The 16,175-nt window shown below is 38.3% G+C and overlaps 1 protein-coding gene across 1 annotated transcript; it reads right to left on the reverse strand.

The window, feature by feature from the left end:
• Positions 1–7,515: 7,515 nt before the first annotated feature.
• On the reverse strand, positions 7,516–15,420 carry LOC128697204 (centromere protein K). The gene is made up of 5 exons (XM_053788761.2): positions 14,872–15,420; positions 14,083–14,213; positions 13,221–13,299; positions 8,179–8,380; positions 7,516–7,757 (listed from the first exon to the last, which is right to left on the reverse strand). The coding sequence occupies exons 1-4, from the start codon at positions 15,181–15,183 to the stop codon at positions 8,189–8,191; spliced, it is 714 nt and encodes a 237-aa protein (XP_053644736.1). The 5' UTR covers positions 15,184–15,420; the 3' UTR covers positions 7,516–7,757; positions 8,179–8,188.
• Between the last annotated feature and the right edge of the window lie 755 nt (positions 15,421–16,175).

Raw genomic sequence — 16,175 nt, forward strand, 5'->3', positions numbered from 1 at the left:
ATACTTTGCCCAGAGCCCACAATGTTCGATGTTGTTCAGTGTCAATTAACACAATGTCACCTGGTTGAATGGTCTGTCGATTTACTGCCTCTGTCGCACCATAAAAGTGTTCGCATAGTGTAAGAAGATATTCCTTATGCCACACATTAGACCAATGATCAGTTACTTTATTTAACATTTTAAATTTATCACACAACACTGCCGCATCATTGTAATCTTCATCACTTTCTTCCGGATTATCTCTATAGACAGGGGCAGCTTCGAATTTCCTTCCACATATTAGGTGAGAAGGAGTTAATACATCTGCATCAGGTGTATCACTCATGTACGAGAGAGGCCTATTATTTATACGATTTTCTGCTTCCACTAACACTGCACGGAATTCTTCCAAATTAATTCTCTTCCGGTGTAGTACTTTGCGGAGACACCTCTTCACTGTGCCTATCAGTCTTTCGTACAGCCCCCCCTGCCAAGGGGCTCTAGGAGTAATAAATTTCCAGGTACACCCTCACTGGGTTAACAGAGATTGAACATCGTTACTATTATTTAATTCTATCAAGTGTTGAGCACCTGCTACAAAATTTGTGGCATCCGAAATCATCAACCTCGGACAGGATCTCCTAGCTGCAAATTTTTGAAACAGCTGTATAAACTGTTCTGCAGACAAGTCCTGTGCCACTTCTAAATGAACTGCCCTAGTAGCAGTACAGGTAAACAAACAAACATACACTTTCAGTGGAACACCATTTGGCGTACCTGTTAAAATTATTGGACCACTATACTCTACACCTGTTACATCAAATGGTTTCACTAATTGTACACGCTCCTTTGGCAATGGTGGAGGACCTGGGTACATATAGGATCTGGCATCCACACGGCGACATATTACACAAGATTTAATCACCCTTTTAACACTTTGCCGTCCTTGTGGAATCCAGAAAGTTTCCCTAATACAATTTAAGGTATCTTGTACCCCACCATGCATTACATTTTTATGGGCATTTAGAACAATCAAATTTGTTAGATGATGAGTTTTGGGCAGTAAGATAGGGTGTTTAACATAATCACCCAATTCAGCATTTTGTAACCTACCTCTGCACCTAACTCCACTGTTCTCTAAATACAGCCCCAATTTCTCTATTATGGAACCTTTCACAATTTTTCTTTCCATCATCAATTTAATCTCATTTCCATAGATTTCCTCCTGTACCCTCTTTATCCAATATTCAAGAGGATGTGAAAACTTACATGAAATATTCATCTTGTTTAGAAATTTAAACACCAATTTAGTTACATTGATTAGTTTGGGTAAAGAAGAATACCTATTTATATCAATGGCTAAGGAAGGACAAACTATTGGAGCGGTGGTCACAGTAATTTCAACAGGAGCAATATACGCCTTTTGTACAGGCCAATTTGCTTTATTTACCAACCAGCTCGGTGCTTTAAACCATGATACAGCATTTACAAATTTAGCATAAGGTAAACCTCGAGACAAGAAATCAGCTGGATTCTCCTCACCAGGTATATGATTAAATGTTAACATATGCTGACCCAAACTATTATACTTCTCTTGCATCTGATTAATTTCAGTGACTCTGTTTTGTACGTACACAATTTTACTGTTTCCATTACGAATCCATTGTATGGATACCTCAATGTCAGACCAAATTACAGTGTCGCTAATATTTACCTCCTGCAACTTATATCTTATATAATTAGCTAATTTGACACCTACATAAATGGCTGTTAATTCCAACTGAGGTAAGGTACGTGATTTAATTGGAGACACTTTAGCCTTAGACATAAGAGAAATAAAACTATTATATTGAAGATAAGCAACTGCTCCATATGCCAATTTTGAAGCATCACAAAAAATGTGGAGTACATTTTTCCCATTTGGATTGGCCACCTGGCGTGGGAACTCCAACATTGGAATTTTTTCATAATCACCAATTAATTCATCCCACCTGTTAATGAATTCCTCAGGTAGAATTTCATCCCAAGCACATTTAAGTTTCCATGCTTCCTGTATTAATAATTTCCCTCTTATAGTAAGGGGTGACACTAAACCTAGTGGATCAAAACATTTGGAAACTTCAGCAAGCAAAACTCTCTTAGTTAATTTATTGGGCATACTGTAATTATTAGGTTTTAACATTAACAAATCTCTCTCAGTATCCCAATTTAAACCCAATACATTACTACATTTTGGCACTTCATCTCCAGGGTAATCTTTACTTATTTTGTCCTTCAATTTGGACGAATTACTATTCCATTCTCTCAGAGGCATATTTGCACTTTGCATTATTTTATTAGCCTCTCCATAAGTCATTAACAGTTCCTCTTCAGTTGATGTCACACCCAGGAAATTGTCCACATAAAATTGTTTGCTCATTACTTTACTCAATGGACTTCCTGTACATTTAAGGTGTGCATTTATCGTCGCTTGAAGTAGGAACGGACTGGATGTAGTACCAAATAATACACTCCTAAAGCGAAAGGTTTTCAGAGGGCTAAGTGGGTCAATAGGATTCTCAGGCCATAAGAAGTGGGTACAATCCCGGTCAGCCTCTTATAAACCCACTCTTAGGAAAGCTTTACTTATGTCAGCCGTAAAGGCATAATTCTTTACTCTGAAATTTAATAAGATATCTCCTAATTTTTCCGTCAACGGCGGACCTGTCATCAAACAGTCATTTAAACTAGGTACATTTTTGTTACTCCTGGCACTACAATTAAACCCAATCCTCAAAGGAGTGGTCTTAGAATCCTTCTTCACTCCGTGATGTGGCAAATAGTGACCATAAATTTTGGCTTGCTCAGGAGGTACCTCTTCTATAAATTTATTAATTAACTGCTCAGCAATTATATCATTATAGGCAGTTAACAATTCTGGTGTCTTACTCAGTTCGCGGAGCTGAGCCTTTAATTGTCCATATGCCATTCTGTAATTAGTGGGCAATTCTGGATGGTTCAGTCTCCACGGAAGTCGTACCCAGTATTGTCCAGATTCAAATTTTACATCTCTCAGGTATTGTTCTTGAGTAAAAGAATCGTCTGGACTTTCTTCATTTACATTTATTCCAATGCTGTCTAATTCCCACAATTTATGCACTGGCTCAACACCATCCTCTATGAAAGAATTATACTGGGGCACGACTTCATGAGTAGGACACACAGTTATGGCATTTGTAGTTTCCTCTAGTCATGAATTATTATTACGAGGAATCCTACCATACATTACATGGCCTCCTGCAGTCTTCAAAAGGGTGACACCACATTTCTTTACCATACCCTTTACAAAGGAGGCATAATAGTCACTACCTATCAAAATATTTATTGGGCCTACAGAATCATCACTTACCCCAGAAGGTGCTAAATTTACATTATGTGAAAGTCTTTCTGTAGCTTTACTAAGCCCTACTGTAGATATTTTCTCTGGAAGTCTATCTACAATTACTGCATTAACACGTTTTTTCTCATTGCCCAACCTGACAGTTACATAAACAGTGTCATACAATTGAGACCTTTTATCTGAGAGAAAACCAGATAATTTTAAAGTTGTGGGATCTCCCATCTGTACTTTCATACCATCAAGACATTTACGTTTTATAAAAGTACGCTGGGATCCCTGGTCCAATAATGCAGTTACATTTTTTGATTTATACCTTTTATCATCAATTTTTACCTGTAACACAGGTAAGGCTACTTCAGCAAAACCATCATTATTAATATTAGCAGCAATTTTTACATTAGCCACTGTTGTGTCAGGATTGTCAACATTATCATTATTATCAACATTATCATATAGACCCTTATACATGACTATATGGTGTCTTCCTTTGTGGCATTGATAACAGAAGTTTAATTTGGCATAACAATCCTTTACATTGTGATACCCAAACACCTGATACATCTGTCAAGTTCCTCCAATCTTTCAACTTTATCATTCCATGAATTGTATGCATTGCAATTCTTAGAAAAATGAGTACCCTTGCAGAAAAGACAATCTCTCTTTTTTCTGACTGGTTTCTTATTAACTGGGCTACTCTTAGGAGGGTACTTATTCTTCTTACCTTGTGGAGAATCATTATTTCTGATTCCTGCTACTTGATATGCACCTATGCAACTCTTTTTAGGAAATGAATTTTGATTAACAACATTGGGATAATTTTTCCCTTTGTGAAACTTGACAGATACCTCAGAGTTATTATGTGTTGCATCTTTAAAATGAGTTAGTTGGCTGGTCTACAACTGAACAATTAGTTCTTGTAGACCTAGTCTTATTTCCTCCAGACCAAAATAACCCTTGTGATATTTGTTTGAGAGCCATTCAAGTGTTTTACAGCTTAATTTATTCTGTACAATGGCACTCAATAACCAGTCTGATTCCTTCAGATTATATTTATTACTTAAAGTTTTGAGAGTGCTCTCCAGTTTAACTCTAAACTGCTGTAAACCTTTGTAAGTGTGATCTGGAGATTTTAAATTAACAATGATATTCACTAGATCCAACCTACTTTGTTCTATATTACCATAAGTGACCTTCAATAAGTCAACTGCTTCCTTGTAAGAGTCATCTACATTGGGAAAGGCTTTTTTTTTTTTTTTTTTTTCGCTGGTATTCTCCCGGCCCGGGTCTTTTCCAAGTAATGGTGACCCGGCCTTGGCTCCCTATCTGGGGAGTGTCTCGAGACTTAAGTCTCCCATGGGAGGAGGTACAAGTACCTCCTCATCTTTGGGACCAAGTGTCCCCAGGCCTAGCCACATTCCCCGCCCTCACGGGGCTCGTAGGGAGAAGCTAGGCCTCTGGTCTGCTATCTACCCCGCCTCAAAGGGGCTCGTGGGGATGGCAGTCTTATGAGCTGCATATGGTAGCAAGCTCAGGCCTTCTTGTTCTTGTATCAGTATGTGAGCATCTCCTCTTACCTGTCCTTTGAGGTAAAATAATTTAGTTACACAGGCTAGATCACTCCTATCATGCACAGCTGCTTTAAAAATTGACCAAAATTCCTCCCAATTTTCTCCAGGATTAAACACATGCAAACACAATTCTGGGAGTTTTGGCAAAGACATATATTATTTGTTGGAGCAGACTGACCAACTGCCTGGTGTACACATTTTAATTTATTCAAGGCCTGACTTTAACAAGAAAGAATCTTTTCCTCTAATTCATAATACTGATTAATCATGAGATCTATTTCAGTCTCATCTACACAGTTTACTAATAAATCTCCTTCATATTTGTTGTAATATAATTTGTGTGAATCATATCTATTCCCTAAAGCATCTAAATACAATTTTAAATCATCAGTATTCACAGTTTCTTGATTCATTAATTCCAAGCACTTATTATATGCCTTGGTTACATGAACTTTTCTAGCCTGTATTGATGCTTTCTTTACTCTATATTCCATATGTTTGTCTTCTATATTAATTTCCTCATTTTCAGCCATGATGCATTGTATTAAATTCAACTTTATTAATAACACTGATTACAACTTACAACACTGATACAACTTACCTTTGAATAAATCCTAGCTACTTGAGCTTAGCAATTACATGTATATATAAATTTTAAATGTACATTAATACAAACTTGGCTCATCAAAATTAATATTATACAAATTAATAAATCCTTGCCAGAATTTGGCATAGCAAAATTAATATACACATTAATAATTAGCTACACAACTGTTTATTCCTGTACATATTTATGTTTACTTATATGGACTATATACAGATATGTATATCTGTATATAATCCATATCTAAATAGATACATATACCAACACTTATATGGGTGTGAAGCATGGGTTGTAAATGCTGCAGCAATAAGGAGGCTGGAGGTGGTGATGTCCTGTCTAAGGGCAATGTGTGGTATAAATATTATGCAGAGAATTCGTAGTGTGGAAATCAGGAGGCGATATGGAGTTACTAAAAATATTATTCAGAGGGCTGAAGAGAGGTTGTTGAATGGTTTGGTCATTTAGAGAGGTTGGAGCAAGAAAGAATGACTAGGAAGGCATATAAATCTGTAGTGGAGGGAAGAAGGGGTAGGGGGTTGTCCTAGGAAAGGATGGAGGGAAGGGATAAAAAAAGGTTTATGTGCAAGAGGCCTGGACATGCAGCAGGCATGTGTGTGTGTTAGATAGGAGTGAATGGAGACAAATGGTTTTTGGGACCTGGCGAGCTGTTGGAGTGTGAGCAGCATAATATTTTGCGAAGAGATTCAGGGAAACTGGTTAGCCGGACTTGAGTCCTGGAGGTGGAAAGTACAATGCATGCACTTTAACCCGTTAACTGTCCAAACGTAGATCTACGTTCGCTCACGTAGCACTCCGAACGTAGATCTATGTTTTTTACATGCTTTATGGAGAAATTCAATGTCAGAGCGCTACACGCAAAAAGGTAGATCTACGTTTGGACACTTAACGGGTTAAAGGAGGGGTTTGGGATATTGGCCGTTTGGGGTGACATCTAACTGTCATATCTAGGCACCTCTGGAGACAGTGATTGTGTGTGAATGATGGTATAAGTGTTTCTTTCTTTTTTTGGTCTCCCTGCCTTGGTGGGAGACAGCTGATGTGATAAAAAAGAAATTGTGTTTATCTCTTTGCTTAATACCCCCTTCCCCCCAAGGAGAGGGTGGGGATTCCAACTGTAATGTCGGCACACTTCTAGAAAGACAGGAATTGAGTAAATGACAATGAATGTATTTTTTTTTTTTTATCACCCTACTTCAGTGGGAAACAGGCAGTGTGTTATATAAAAAAAATGAATGTTTTAAATAAGAATTTATGTCTTCTAAATGGCTAAGGCAAATTGCATAAATAATTGCTGGTATAGGGTTGAAATACTATAAAATTGTTGAATTTTTCATTGGCACAAGGTAAAATCCATGGTTCACAAGTCAGTCACAAGCTACAAGTCACAGCCATGCGTGTTGTAAGAGGCAACTAAAATGCCGGGAGCAAAGGACTAGTAACCCCTTCTCCTGTATAAATTACTAAATTTAAAAAGAAAATCTTTTGTTTTTTTTCTTTTAGGTCACACTGCCTAGTAGGATATGGCCAATTTGTTAAAAAAAAAAAAAATTATTGAGAAGCACTACACATTTAGGGGTCATACAGCACCTGGGAGATTGGAGGTAATCAGGTTTAACTGAAAGAGAGGACAGGTCTAATTCCTTGTATCAAGGAACCTCACCTAAGGTGTACAGGCCATGACGACACTGCACAAAGCTGTTCCAAGGGGTACGTGACATTGTGTGCTACTGTTTGGGTAACAAGATTATTATAATCATGGGGGAGTGCTAAACCCATTGGGATTATACAGTGCCTGTAAGGGGGAGGGGAATGGAAGGTATTAAGGTTCAATTCAGGGAACTGGAGCAAAGATCCAATTCCCTAGATCAAGAGCCCCTCACCAGCATCAAGGAACTTCCCTTGAGGGGTTGGGTAACAAGAACTGATATAAATTAAGGCTAACCTGGGCAAAAAAAACAAAAAACAAAAATACAGCTGATTTATTTGTGCATGTAATATTGAAAAAACAGAAAAAGACATAAGTTGGACAGAATGATTGTGATAACTGTCTTAAGCTTACAATTATTACATTGAGCATTTATGGGAAAATGCTAAGCTAGTAGGATCATACAGTGTCTGGGAAATGGGAATTAATCGGGTTTGATAAAAGGAGAAGGTAGTTCCAATTCTCTGGATCAAGAACACTTCACCAGTATTAGGGCACCCCCTGAAAAAAATAAATTTATGATTATACAGAAGGCTACGGGGCACCAATACAGAACCTAATGAATCAGGAATGGATCAACGATTTTTGTTTTATTTTATGAACAGTACATTTTGACGTGAACAATACAGAAATACGTGTACAGCCTCTCCTCGCTTAGTGGCGTACTCGTTTACCGATGACTCGGGCTTATGACGGGCTCTCTGACCAGTATGCATACCTGAATTTTGTATATTAGAGCTGATTTCCTCTTTTCTGTTTATTACAATAAATGGTGCAAAGGTTACATTTAAACAATATCAGAAATGGTTGACACAAACCCTTTACCATTATAGAATGCCCCTCACTTAGCGGTAAATTCATTTACAGACATTAAGTAGTTAAGTGAGGAGAGACTGTATAAGAATCTTATCTACAAAATCACCATTTCTCATTTAATATCTAGGATCCACAAATCTAATTTTCATGATGTTTTGAGGGTGTCTGGTGATCAAGTTGACACGAAGCAGCAGCTCTATGTGGCTACTTTTCATTGTGTCATCAATGTCAACGTAAGGGTCATTCTGGTCATGTAGCATCTTTGTGACCAAGCTTTCTAGTAGGTTCTCCATTGTTATCTTGTCTCCCTGAAAAATACAAATTAATCAAATGATAAAAATTAAATTTGGCAAAAGAGATAATTACAGTATTTTGTATCCTTATTATATTTGTGGGGAAACATGAATACTATAGGAATTACACAAGGACTGGAGAATATGAGGTAAACAGTTCTGGATCAAGAGCCTTTCACCAGCATCAAGGTGTATCTGGAAGGGAATATCTTGAATGCAATGGTACATAATAAAGGAATTAGTATATAAAGAGTAATAACTACATATGTAGCAATTACATTAAAAGATAATATACATTACCTATTCTGTCAAATATTCAAATCATACTACACTATATACAATACATTAAGAGGAGACACTACTATTGTATAATAAGTCAGGTAATAAGCTAGTAGACAGCAATCATCCAGGGAGGAACTACCATCTTGCCATATGTGTAAAATGGAAACCTCTAATCTTAAATGTTTGCTACTGGCAAGACTGCTGTATTTTTCTATCACTCAAAAATGCAAGGTGGTAGGTAAACCTTGCAAACTTTTACTTAATACTTAATATACACTCTGGTCTGAAACCTGCAAGTAGGGATAACGATCTCTGAAATAACTAGCAGACATACCAAGATGTATAATTGTGCTAGGGTGTTTGGGAGAGGGGTGGGATTAAATTATGGGGAATCAAATTCAAAATGGGAATTGACACAGTTACTTTTTGCTGATGATACTGTGCTTATGGGAGATTCTAAAGAAAAATTGCAAAGGTTAGTGGATGAGTTTGGGAATGTGTGTAAAGGTAGAAAGTTGAAAGTGAACATAGAAAAGAGTAAGGTGATGAGGGTGTCAAATGATTTAGATAAAGAAAAATTGGATATCAAATTGGGGAGGAGGAGTATGGAAGAAGTGAATGTTTTCAGATACTTGGGAGTTGACGTGTCGGCGGATGGATTTATGAAGGATGAGGTTAATCATAGAATTGATGAGGGAAAAAAGGTGAGTGGTGCGTTGAGGTATATGTGGAGTCAAAAAACGTTATCTATGGAGGCAAAGAAGGGAATGTATGAAAGTATAGTAGTACCAACACTCTTATATGGGTGTGAAGCTTGGGTGGTAAATGCAGCAGCGAGGAGACGGTTGGAGGCAGCGGAGATGTCCTGTTTAAGGGCAATGTGCGGTGTAAATATTATGCAGAAAATTCGGAGTGTGGAAATTAGGAGAAGGTGTGGAGTTAATAAAAGTATTAGTCAGAGGGCAGAAGAGGGGTTGTTGAGGTGGTTTGGTCATTTAGAGAGAATGGATCACAGTAGAATGACATGGAAAGCATATAAATCTATAGGGGAAGGAAGGCGGGGTAGGGGTCGTCCTCGAAAGGGTTGGAGAGAGGGGGTAAAGGAGGTTTTGTGGGTAAGGGGCTTGGACTTCCAGCAAGCGTGCGTGAGCGTGTTAGATAGGAGTGAATGGAGACGAATGGTACTTGGGACCTGACGATCTGTTGGAGTGTGAGCAGGGTAATATTTAGTGAAGGGATTCAGGGAAACCGGTTATTTTTCATATAGTCGGACTTGAGTCCTGGAAATGGGAAGTACAATGCCTGCACTTTAAAGGAGGGGTTTGGGATATTGGCAGTTTGGAGGGATATGTTGTGTATCTTTATATGTTTATGCTTCTAGACTGTTGTATTCTGAGCACCTCTGCAAAAACAGTGATAATGTGCGAGTGTGGTGAAAGTGTTGAATGATGATGAAAGTATTTTCTTTTTGGGGATTTTCTTTCTTTTTTGGGTCACCCTGCCTCGGTGGGAGACGGCCGACTTGTTGAAAAAAAAAAAAAAAAAAAAAATTTTTCCTGCAAGTATACCCTACACTTCATTGGTTTTAGGTCTGGGGATTATTCAGAAAACTGTTTTTTTCATGGTTTAACTGAAAAGTAAACTGGTAAGTACATAGTGGTTATTATAATGTGCTTACCATATAGTACAGAAATACTACTGAGCTGGCAAGCTTTCCTAGTACAGTAGTTGAATAAACCGAGGCAAATAACATCATGATTTCTGAAGCAGTAGCGACAAGTATAGTGTAACATGTTTCACATTTCACTGCTGAGGATTATTATTATTATAATAAAAAAGAAGCGCTAAGCCACAAGGGCTATACAGCTCACTGCTGAGGAATTTCTTTATTTCATGCAACTTAGAAGCCTTTATATTACCTTAGGTTAGGGTGTGAAGTACAGACTTTTCACTCCCAATGGAAATAAGTCACTCTGTTTGACTTTTATGGGTTATTCTAGCTACTTTACACATATGCTGCTATGTATGATAATCTATGTAACTGTATTTGTGTATACCGGAATAAACTTACTGACTTATACTGGGTATTTTTGAAAATGTTTTAAGGTTCATATGCCAAAAGCAATCAATGAACTTCACCAAATCATCTCATATGCCTAAACCAGTCAGAAAGTTCTGTATGAAACACAAGTTTCTTAAAATGGGTTTTGAAGAATATGGTATGGTCATACTGACAAATTATAGATAAAATGTTTTGCCATGAGTAGCTTCTTTGCCACTCATGTCAAAACGTATTCTTATTAAATATGTATCTTCATCAAAGTGTGACTTTGTAAATGGTCAAAGTGAGACCAAAACATCATTGTAAGCTCCTCTTTCCTATGTGCAGTTTATTTGTGTAATCTGTATCAGAATGATTTATGAAATTAAGTTTTTTGTTTACTTACACCAAACAAATTTTTTCTATGTTCAAAGAGGAATGAGAGATGACATACTGTATGACAAAGATCAATCAGAAAGCATCAGTTAACAAGTCAGCGGTACATGTCTCCATTACCACCCTTCATGGACTCTCCTCCCTGCGGCCTTGTGCACATTAGGGGTGCAATCTTTGACCCTACCTCTCCTTAATGGGGAGGGGTTTGACCCTCTAGACCATCAGGAAATCCTGGCCTGTATCTGTAGTTTCTTGTTGGCTTCAGGGCGCATTGGGGACCTATAATACGTACAGCCATTAATCAAGTTTCTTTCACTTTGTTAGGTGAAGGGACACAAGTGCAACTAATGTGTCATTTTATTGTGGCAATGTTTCGCTCTCCAGGAGCTTTATCAAGCCATTATCAAACATTGCCACAATAAAATGTCACATTAGTAAAAGAAGAAAATTAAAAGTGAATAAAGGAAAGAATAAGGTGATGAGGATAACAAAAAGATTAGGTGACAAAAGATTGGATATCAGATTGGAAGGAGAGAGCATGGAGGAGGTGAATGTACTCAGATATTTAGGAGTGGACATGTCAGCAGATGGGTCTATGAAGGATGAGGTGAATCATAGACCTGATGAGGGGAAAAGGGTGAGTGGTGCACTTAGGAGTCTGTGGATACAAAAAACTTTGTCTGTGGAAGCAAAGAGGGAAATGTATTAGAGTGCTGTATAGTTATACCAACACTCTTATATGGGTGTGAAGCGTGGATGATGAATGTTGCAACGAGGAGAAGGCTGGAATCAGTGGAGATGTCATGTCTGAGGGCAATGTGTGGTGTGAATATAATGCAGAGAATTCGTAGTTTGGAAATTAGGAGGTGTAGGATTACCAAAACTATTATCCAGAGGGCTGAGGAGGAGTTGTTGAGGTGGTTCGGACACATGGAGAGAATGGAACAAAACAGAATGACTTCAAGAGTGTATAAATCTGTAGTGGAGGGAAGGCGGGGTAGGGGATCGGTCTAGGAAAGGTTGGAGGGAGGGGGTAAAGGAGGTTTTGTGTGCGAGGGGCTTGGACTTCCAGCAAGCATGCGTGAGCATATTTGATAGGAGTGAATGGGGACAACCTAGGTAGTAGGTTGGTAGACAGCAACCGCCCAGGGAGGTACTACCGTCTTGCCAGGTGAGTGTAAAACTGAAGCCTGTAACTGTTTTACACGATGGTAGGATTGCTGGTGTCTTTTTTTTTTTCTGTCTCATACACATGCAAGATTTCAGGTACGTATTGCTACTTCTACTTACACTTAGGTCACACTACACATACATGTACAAGCATATATATACACACCCCTTTGGGTTTTCTTCTATTTTCTTTCTAGTTCTTGTTCTTGTTTATTTCCTCTTACCTCCATGGGGAAGTGGAACAGAATTCTTCCTCCGTAAGCCATGCGTGTTGTAAGAGGCGACTAAAATGCCGGGAGCAAGGGGCTAGTAACCCCTTCTCCTGTGTATATTACTAAATGTAAAAGGAGAAACTTTCGTTTTTCCTTTTGGGCCACCCCGTCTACGTGGGATACAGCCAGTGTGTTGAAAGAAAGAAAGAATGAGGACAAATGGTTTTTAATATTTGATGTGCTGTTGGAGTGTGAGCAAAGTAACATTTATGAAGGGATTCAGGGAAACCAGCAGGCTGGACTTGAGTCCTGGAGATGGGAAGTACAGTGTCTGCACTCTGAAGGAGGGGTGTTAATGTTGCAGTTTTATAAACTGTAGTGTAAAGCACCCCTCTGGCAAGACAGTGATGGAGTGAATGATGATGAAAGTTTTTCTTTTTAGGGCCACCCTGCCTTGGTGGGACTCGGCCGATGTGTTAATAAAAAATATAATTAGTTGCACTTGTGTCCTTTTGATTAACACTGCCAGTAATTCTACCAACATCATTACATTCTTCCACTTTGGTCAAGGTTTCTCTTCTGGGTACTGAAAGGCAGGGCTCAATATAGTGCAAGCTGTCAGTGGTCCTATAAACCCCAACCCCCACAACAACAACCAGTTAGAGAGTTTGCCAATATAATAGCATTTCTGTATTGCTATATACAGCATAGTATATCCACTCCCAAGTAAATACAGTAGTTACAAAATACTTACGTCACCTGGATAAAACTCTGCGAGTATAACCTGCAGTTGACTGCGCAGCAATCGGAAGAAAACTGCTGATCGTTCATACCTGAATTGATAAGTCTATTAAAACAAGGCATTAAAACAAATGCTAAATAAACAGTTGGAGACTTCTAATGATTTTAGGAAGATACATGTGCTTTGTATTAGAATAAAAAAAATTGCCAAAAGACGTTTGATAATAATATTAAAGTTAAAAAATGTCACATAATGAAAAAAAACGGAATCAGAAAATATAAAGAATACTGAACGTATGAAAAATTTTTGGGAGTATCATACAAAGAAAGATATCTAGGAGTTATTATTATTAATAAAAAATTGTCACCAGATTATATAATCTAAATGAAATTGCAAAAAATATATATATGCTACAATAACTAACTATAAAAGCTGTTTGCATATATTACACCAAAACTGGAAAACGAAACTTCTCTATAGTGTCCATGCCTAAAAAAAAATGTCAGATGTACAAAATGGGTCCAAGAGACAGCATACTGGGATTTTTTTTTATATAAATATATTGGTAGATAAATGGAATAAATTGAAATGGAGGTATATAGTAAGTGCTACAACCAATAGAAATTCATAAAATATGAACTTATTAATGAAGGTACACCACAAGCTTCAGAAGCTATAAATAGGTAATTACCCAGTATGAAGATTTCATATATGTACATCAGTCATTTTTTCTGTTTTAAAAGTATGGATTATTTGTCACTTATTCAAGCCACTGTATTGTGACCATTATCTATCCTTAACCTCCCATAACAAAAAAAGAAAAAAAAAAATATTCCCATCATGAAAATGAATTACAACACAATATATATAATACCCTCTTCTTATTTGTTCAAGTTTGTCCTTTTCTGATCTCTTATTAAGTATTTGGTCCAGCTGTTCATTAACAAGAGTTGCTTTCTTTATCATTTCTTCATACATGTTTTTCTCCTCTTTTAACTTCATCAACTGTAAAAAAAAAATATGAGCAAGAATTTTAAATACCATTTATCTCTCTATATAGCTCTGTAATGAAGTGAAAAAATTACTGGTTAGTGATATGTCTTCAAAATCAAGATACCCAGGTGTTACACGTGTCTAATACATCAATTTATCAGTGTTGTATATCACTATGTAAACGTAATTACTTGTTACCCTTTCACCCAGCAGAAAGTGCCTGGATTTTGTATGACTAGTGAGTTGCATCCTGGGGAAGAGGATCAAAGCACCTCAGTGGAAATAAGTCAGACTGAGTGGCTTTCTTGAGTTATCCTGGATTAATAACCCTTCAGGGTAATAAGCTTAATAAAATCTAATTTAACCCACAATGGTTAGTGTGAACAGACTGGCTTAGGACTTGTAAAATTACTCGAGTATTATAGGCAAAGTAATTAAATTATTAACATTTAAATTAGCATAACACAACAATAATATTATATTCACGTTTGAATTTGTGATAAAGAGCTTGGGGACCAAAATAAAAGGAGTTTATCAGGTTTAATCAGAGAATGGGGAGGACAGCTCCAATTCCTTGGATCAAAGCCCTTTCCCTGCATCCAGACACCACTCCTGAAGGAAATAAAGTAAAATATTTCCAGTAAGAACCTACAGGTTGCAGAACGCTAACCTTTTCTCTGTAATGAGACAGAGTTCTTGCATTATCATTGGCCATAGTTTCAGCCTCTTCCTTGGCCACCTTGATCAGTAAGTGGCTGTCATTGGGTAGCTCCACTAAATCAGAGTTTATTATAGCTTCAATCTGACTCTGCAGGTGCAGCTTGGTCTTCATCAGATCAGGGATGTCATCCTGGGCCACAGTCTCACATCTCTGTCCTACTGACGCTTCCAACTCCTCCAGTCTTTTCTCGGTTTGGGCGCAGAAAACTTCCAAGCTCTCTTGAACCTTATGTGGATCTATTCTCTCACTCGCAGTTGCCATTATTCCTTCCTGAGGGGATAACTGTGGGGAAGATCACCGAGGTTCACACCGTCCCGCTCAGTCTTCTTTGTTGGGGGATTATAGGGCCACCACGACCTCCTTATATATTACAATTTCTATTTCCTTTCCCCTCAAGGAAGGTTCCTTGATGTTGGTGAGGGGCTCTTGATTTAGGGAATTGGATCCGTGCTCCAGTTCCCCGAATTAAGCCTGAATGCCTTCCACATCCCCCCCCAGGCGCTGTATAATCCTCCGGGTTTAGCGCTTCCCCCTTAATTATAATAATAATCTATTTTCTTCATCAATACAGTAGAGGGTACTTCTCCCCTAACCCACGATGTCAGCGATGGCACTGCAGGGAGTGCCGGGCTCACAGGAACTTCCACTACAGGGACAGCATCGTGGAGTTCGACCGCGAGGCAGCTGTCAGGTGTGCCACAGGCAGTGTGTACTCAGTTCCTCAAGCTTCAACATCCGTGCACACGAGGGCCTGGGATCTTCAATCAACTTGGCGTCCACCAGGACGCTGACATGTCCCTAGGGGAGCTCTTCATCGGGCTGCTAACGGAGTCACTGGCTTCTTGGACCTCTTGGGGAGGGTCGATGGTGCTCGTGCAAGCAGCAGATCCCAGGGCAACTTGCTGCTGTTTGCAATGGCTGTCTACCGAGGAGAGACAGGCACCTAGCAACATCTGTTGTTAGGGCAATGGATGAATTCCCTGCTATGTTTGTTTACTGCTCATTACTCTGTAATTTGTCTATGATTGTAATCATGTGATAACGTGTTTATCATTCATTACCTTTGAAACTTGTCATGATTGTGACCAGCTCTACCTGGAGCTCATTACCTTTGTAAATTCTCATGATTAATGTGTTTATGATTCATTACCTTTGCAATTATTCATGAGTGTGACCAGCTCTACCTGGAGCTCATTACCTTTGTAACTTGGTCATGATTATGACCAGATCTAGTTCATTACCTTTGTAACTTG

Source organism: Cherax quadricarinatus, chromosome 31, assembly GCF_038502225.1.
Source record: "Cherax quadricarinatus isolate ZL_2023a chromosome 31, ASM3850222v1, whole genome shotgun sequence".
Lineage (NCBI taxonomy): Eukaryota > Metazoa > Arthropoda > Malacostraca > Decapoda > Parastacidae > Cherax > Cherax quadricarinatus.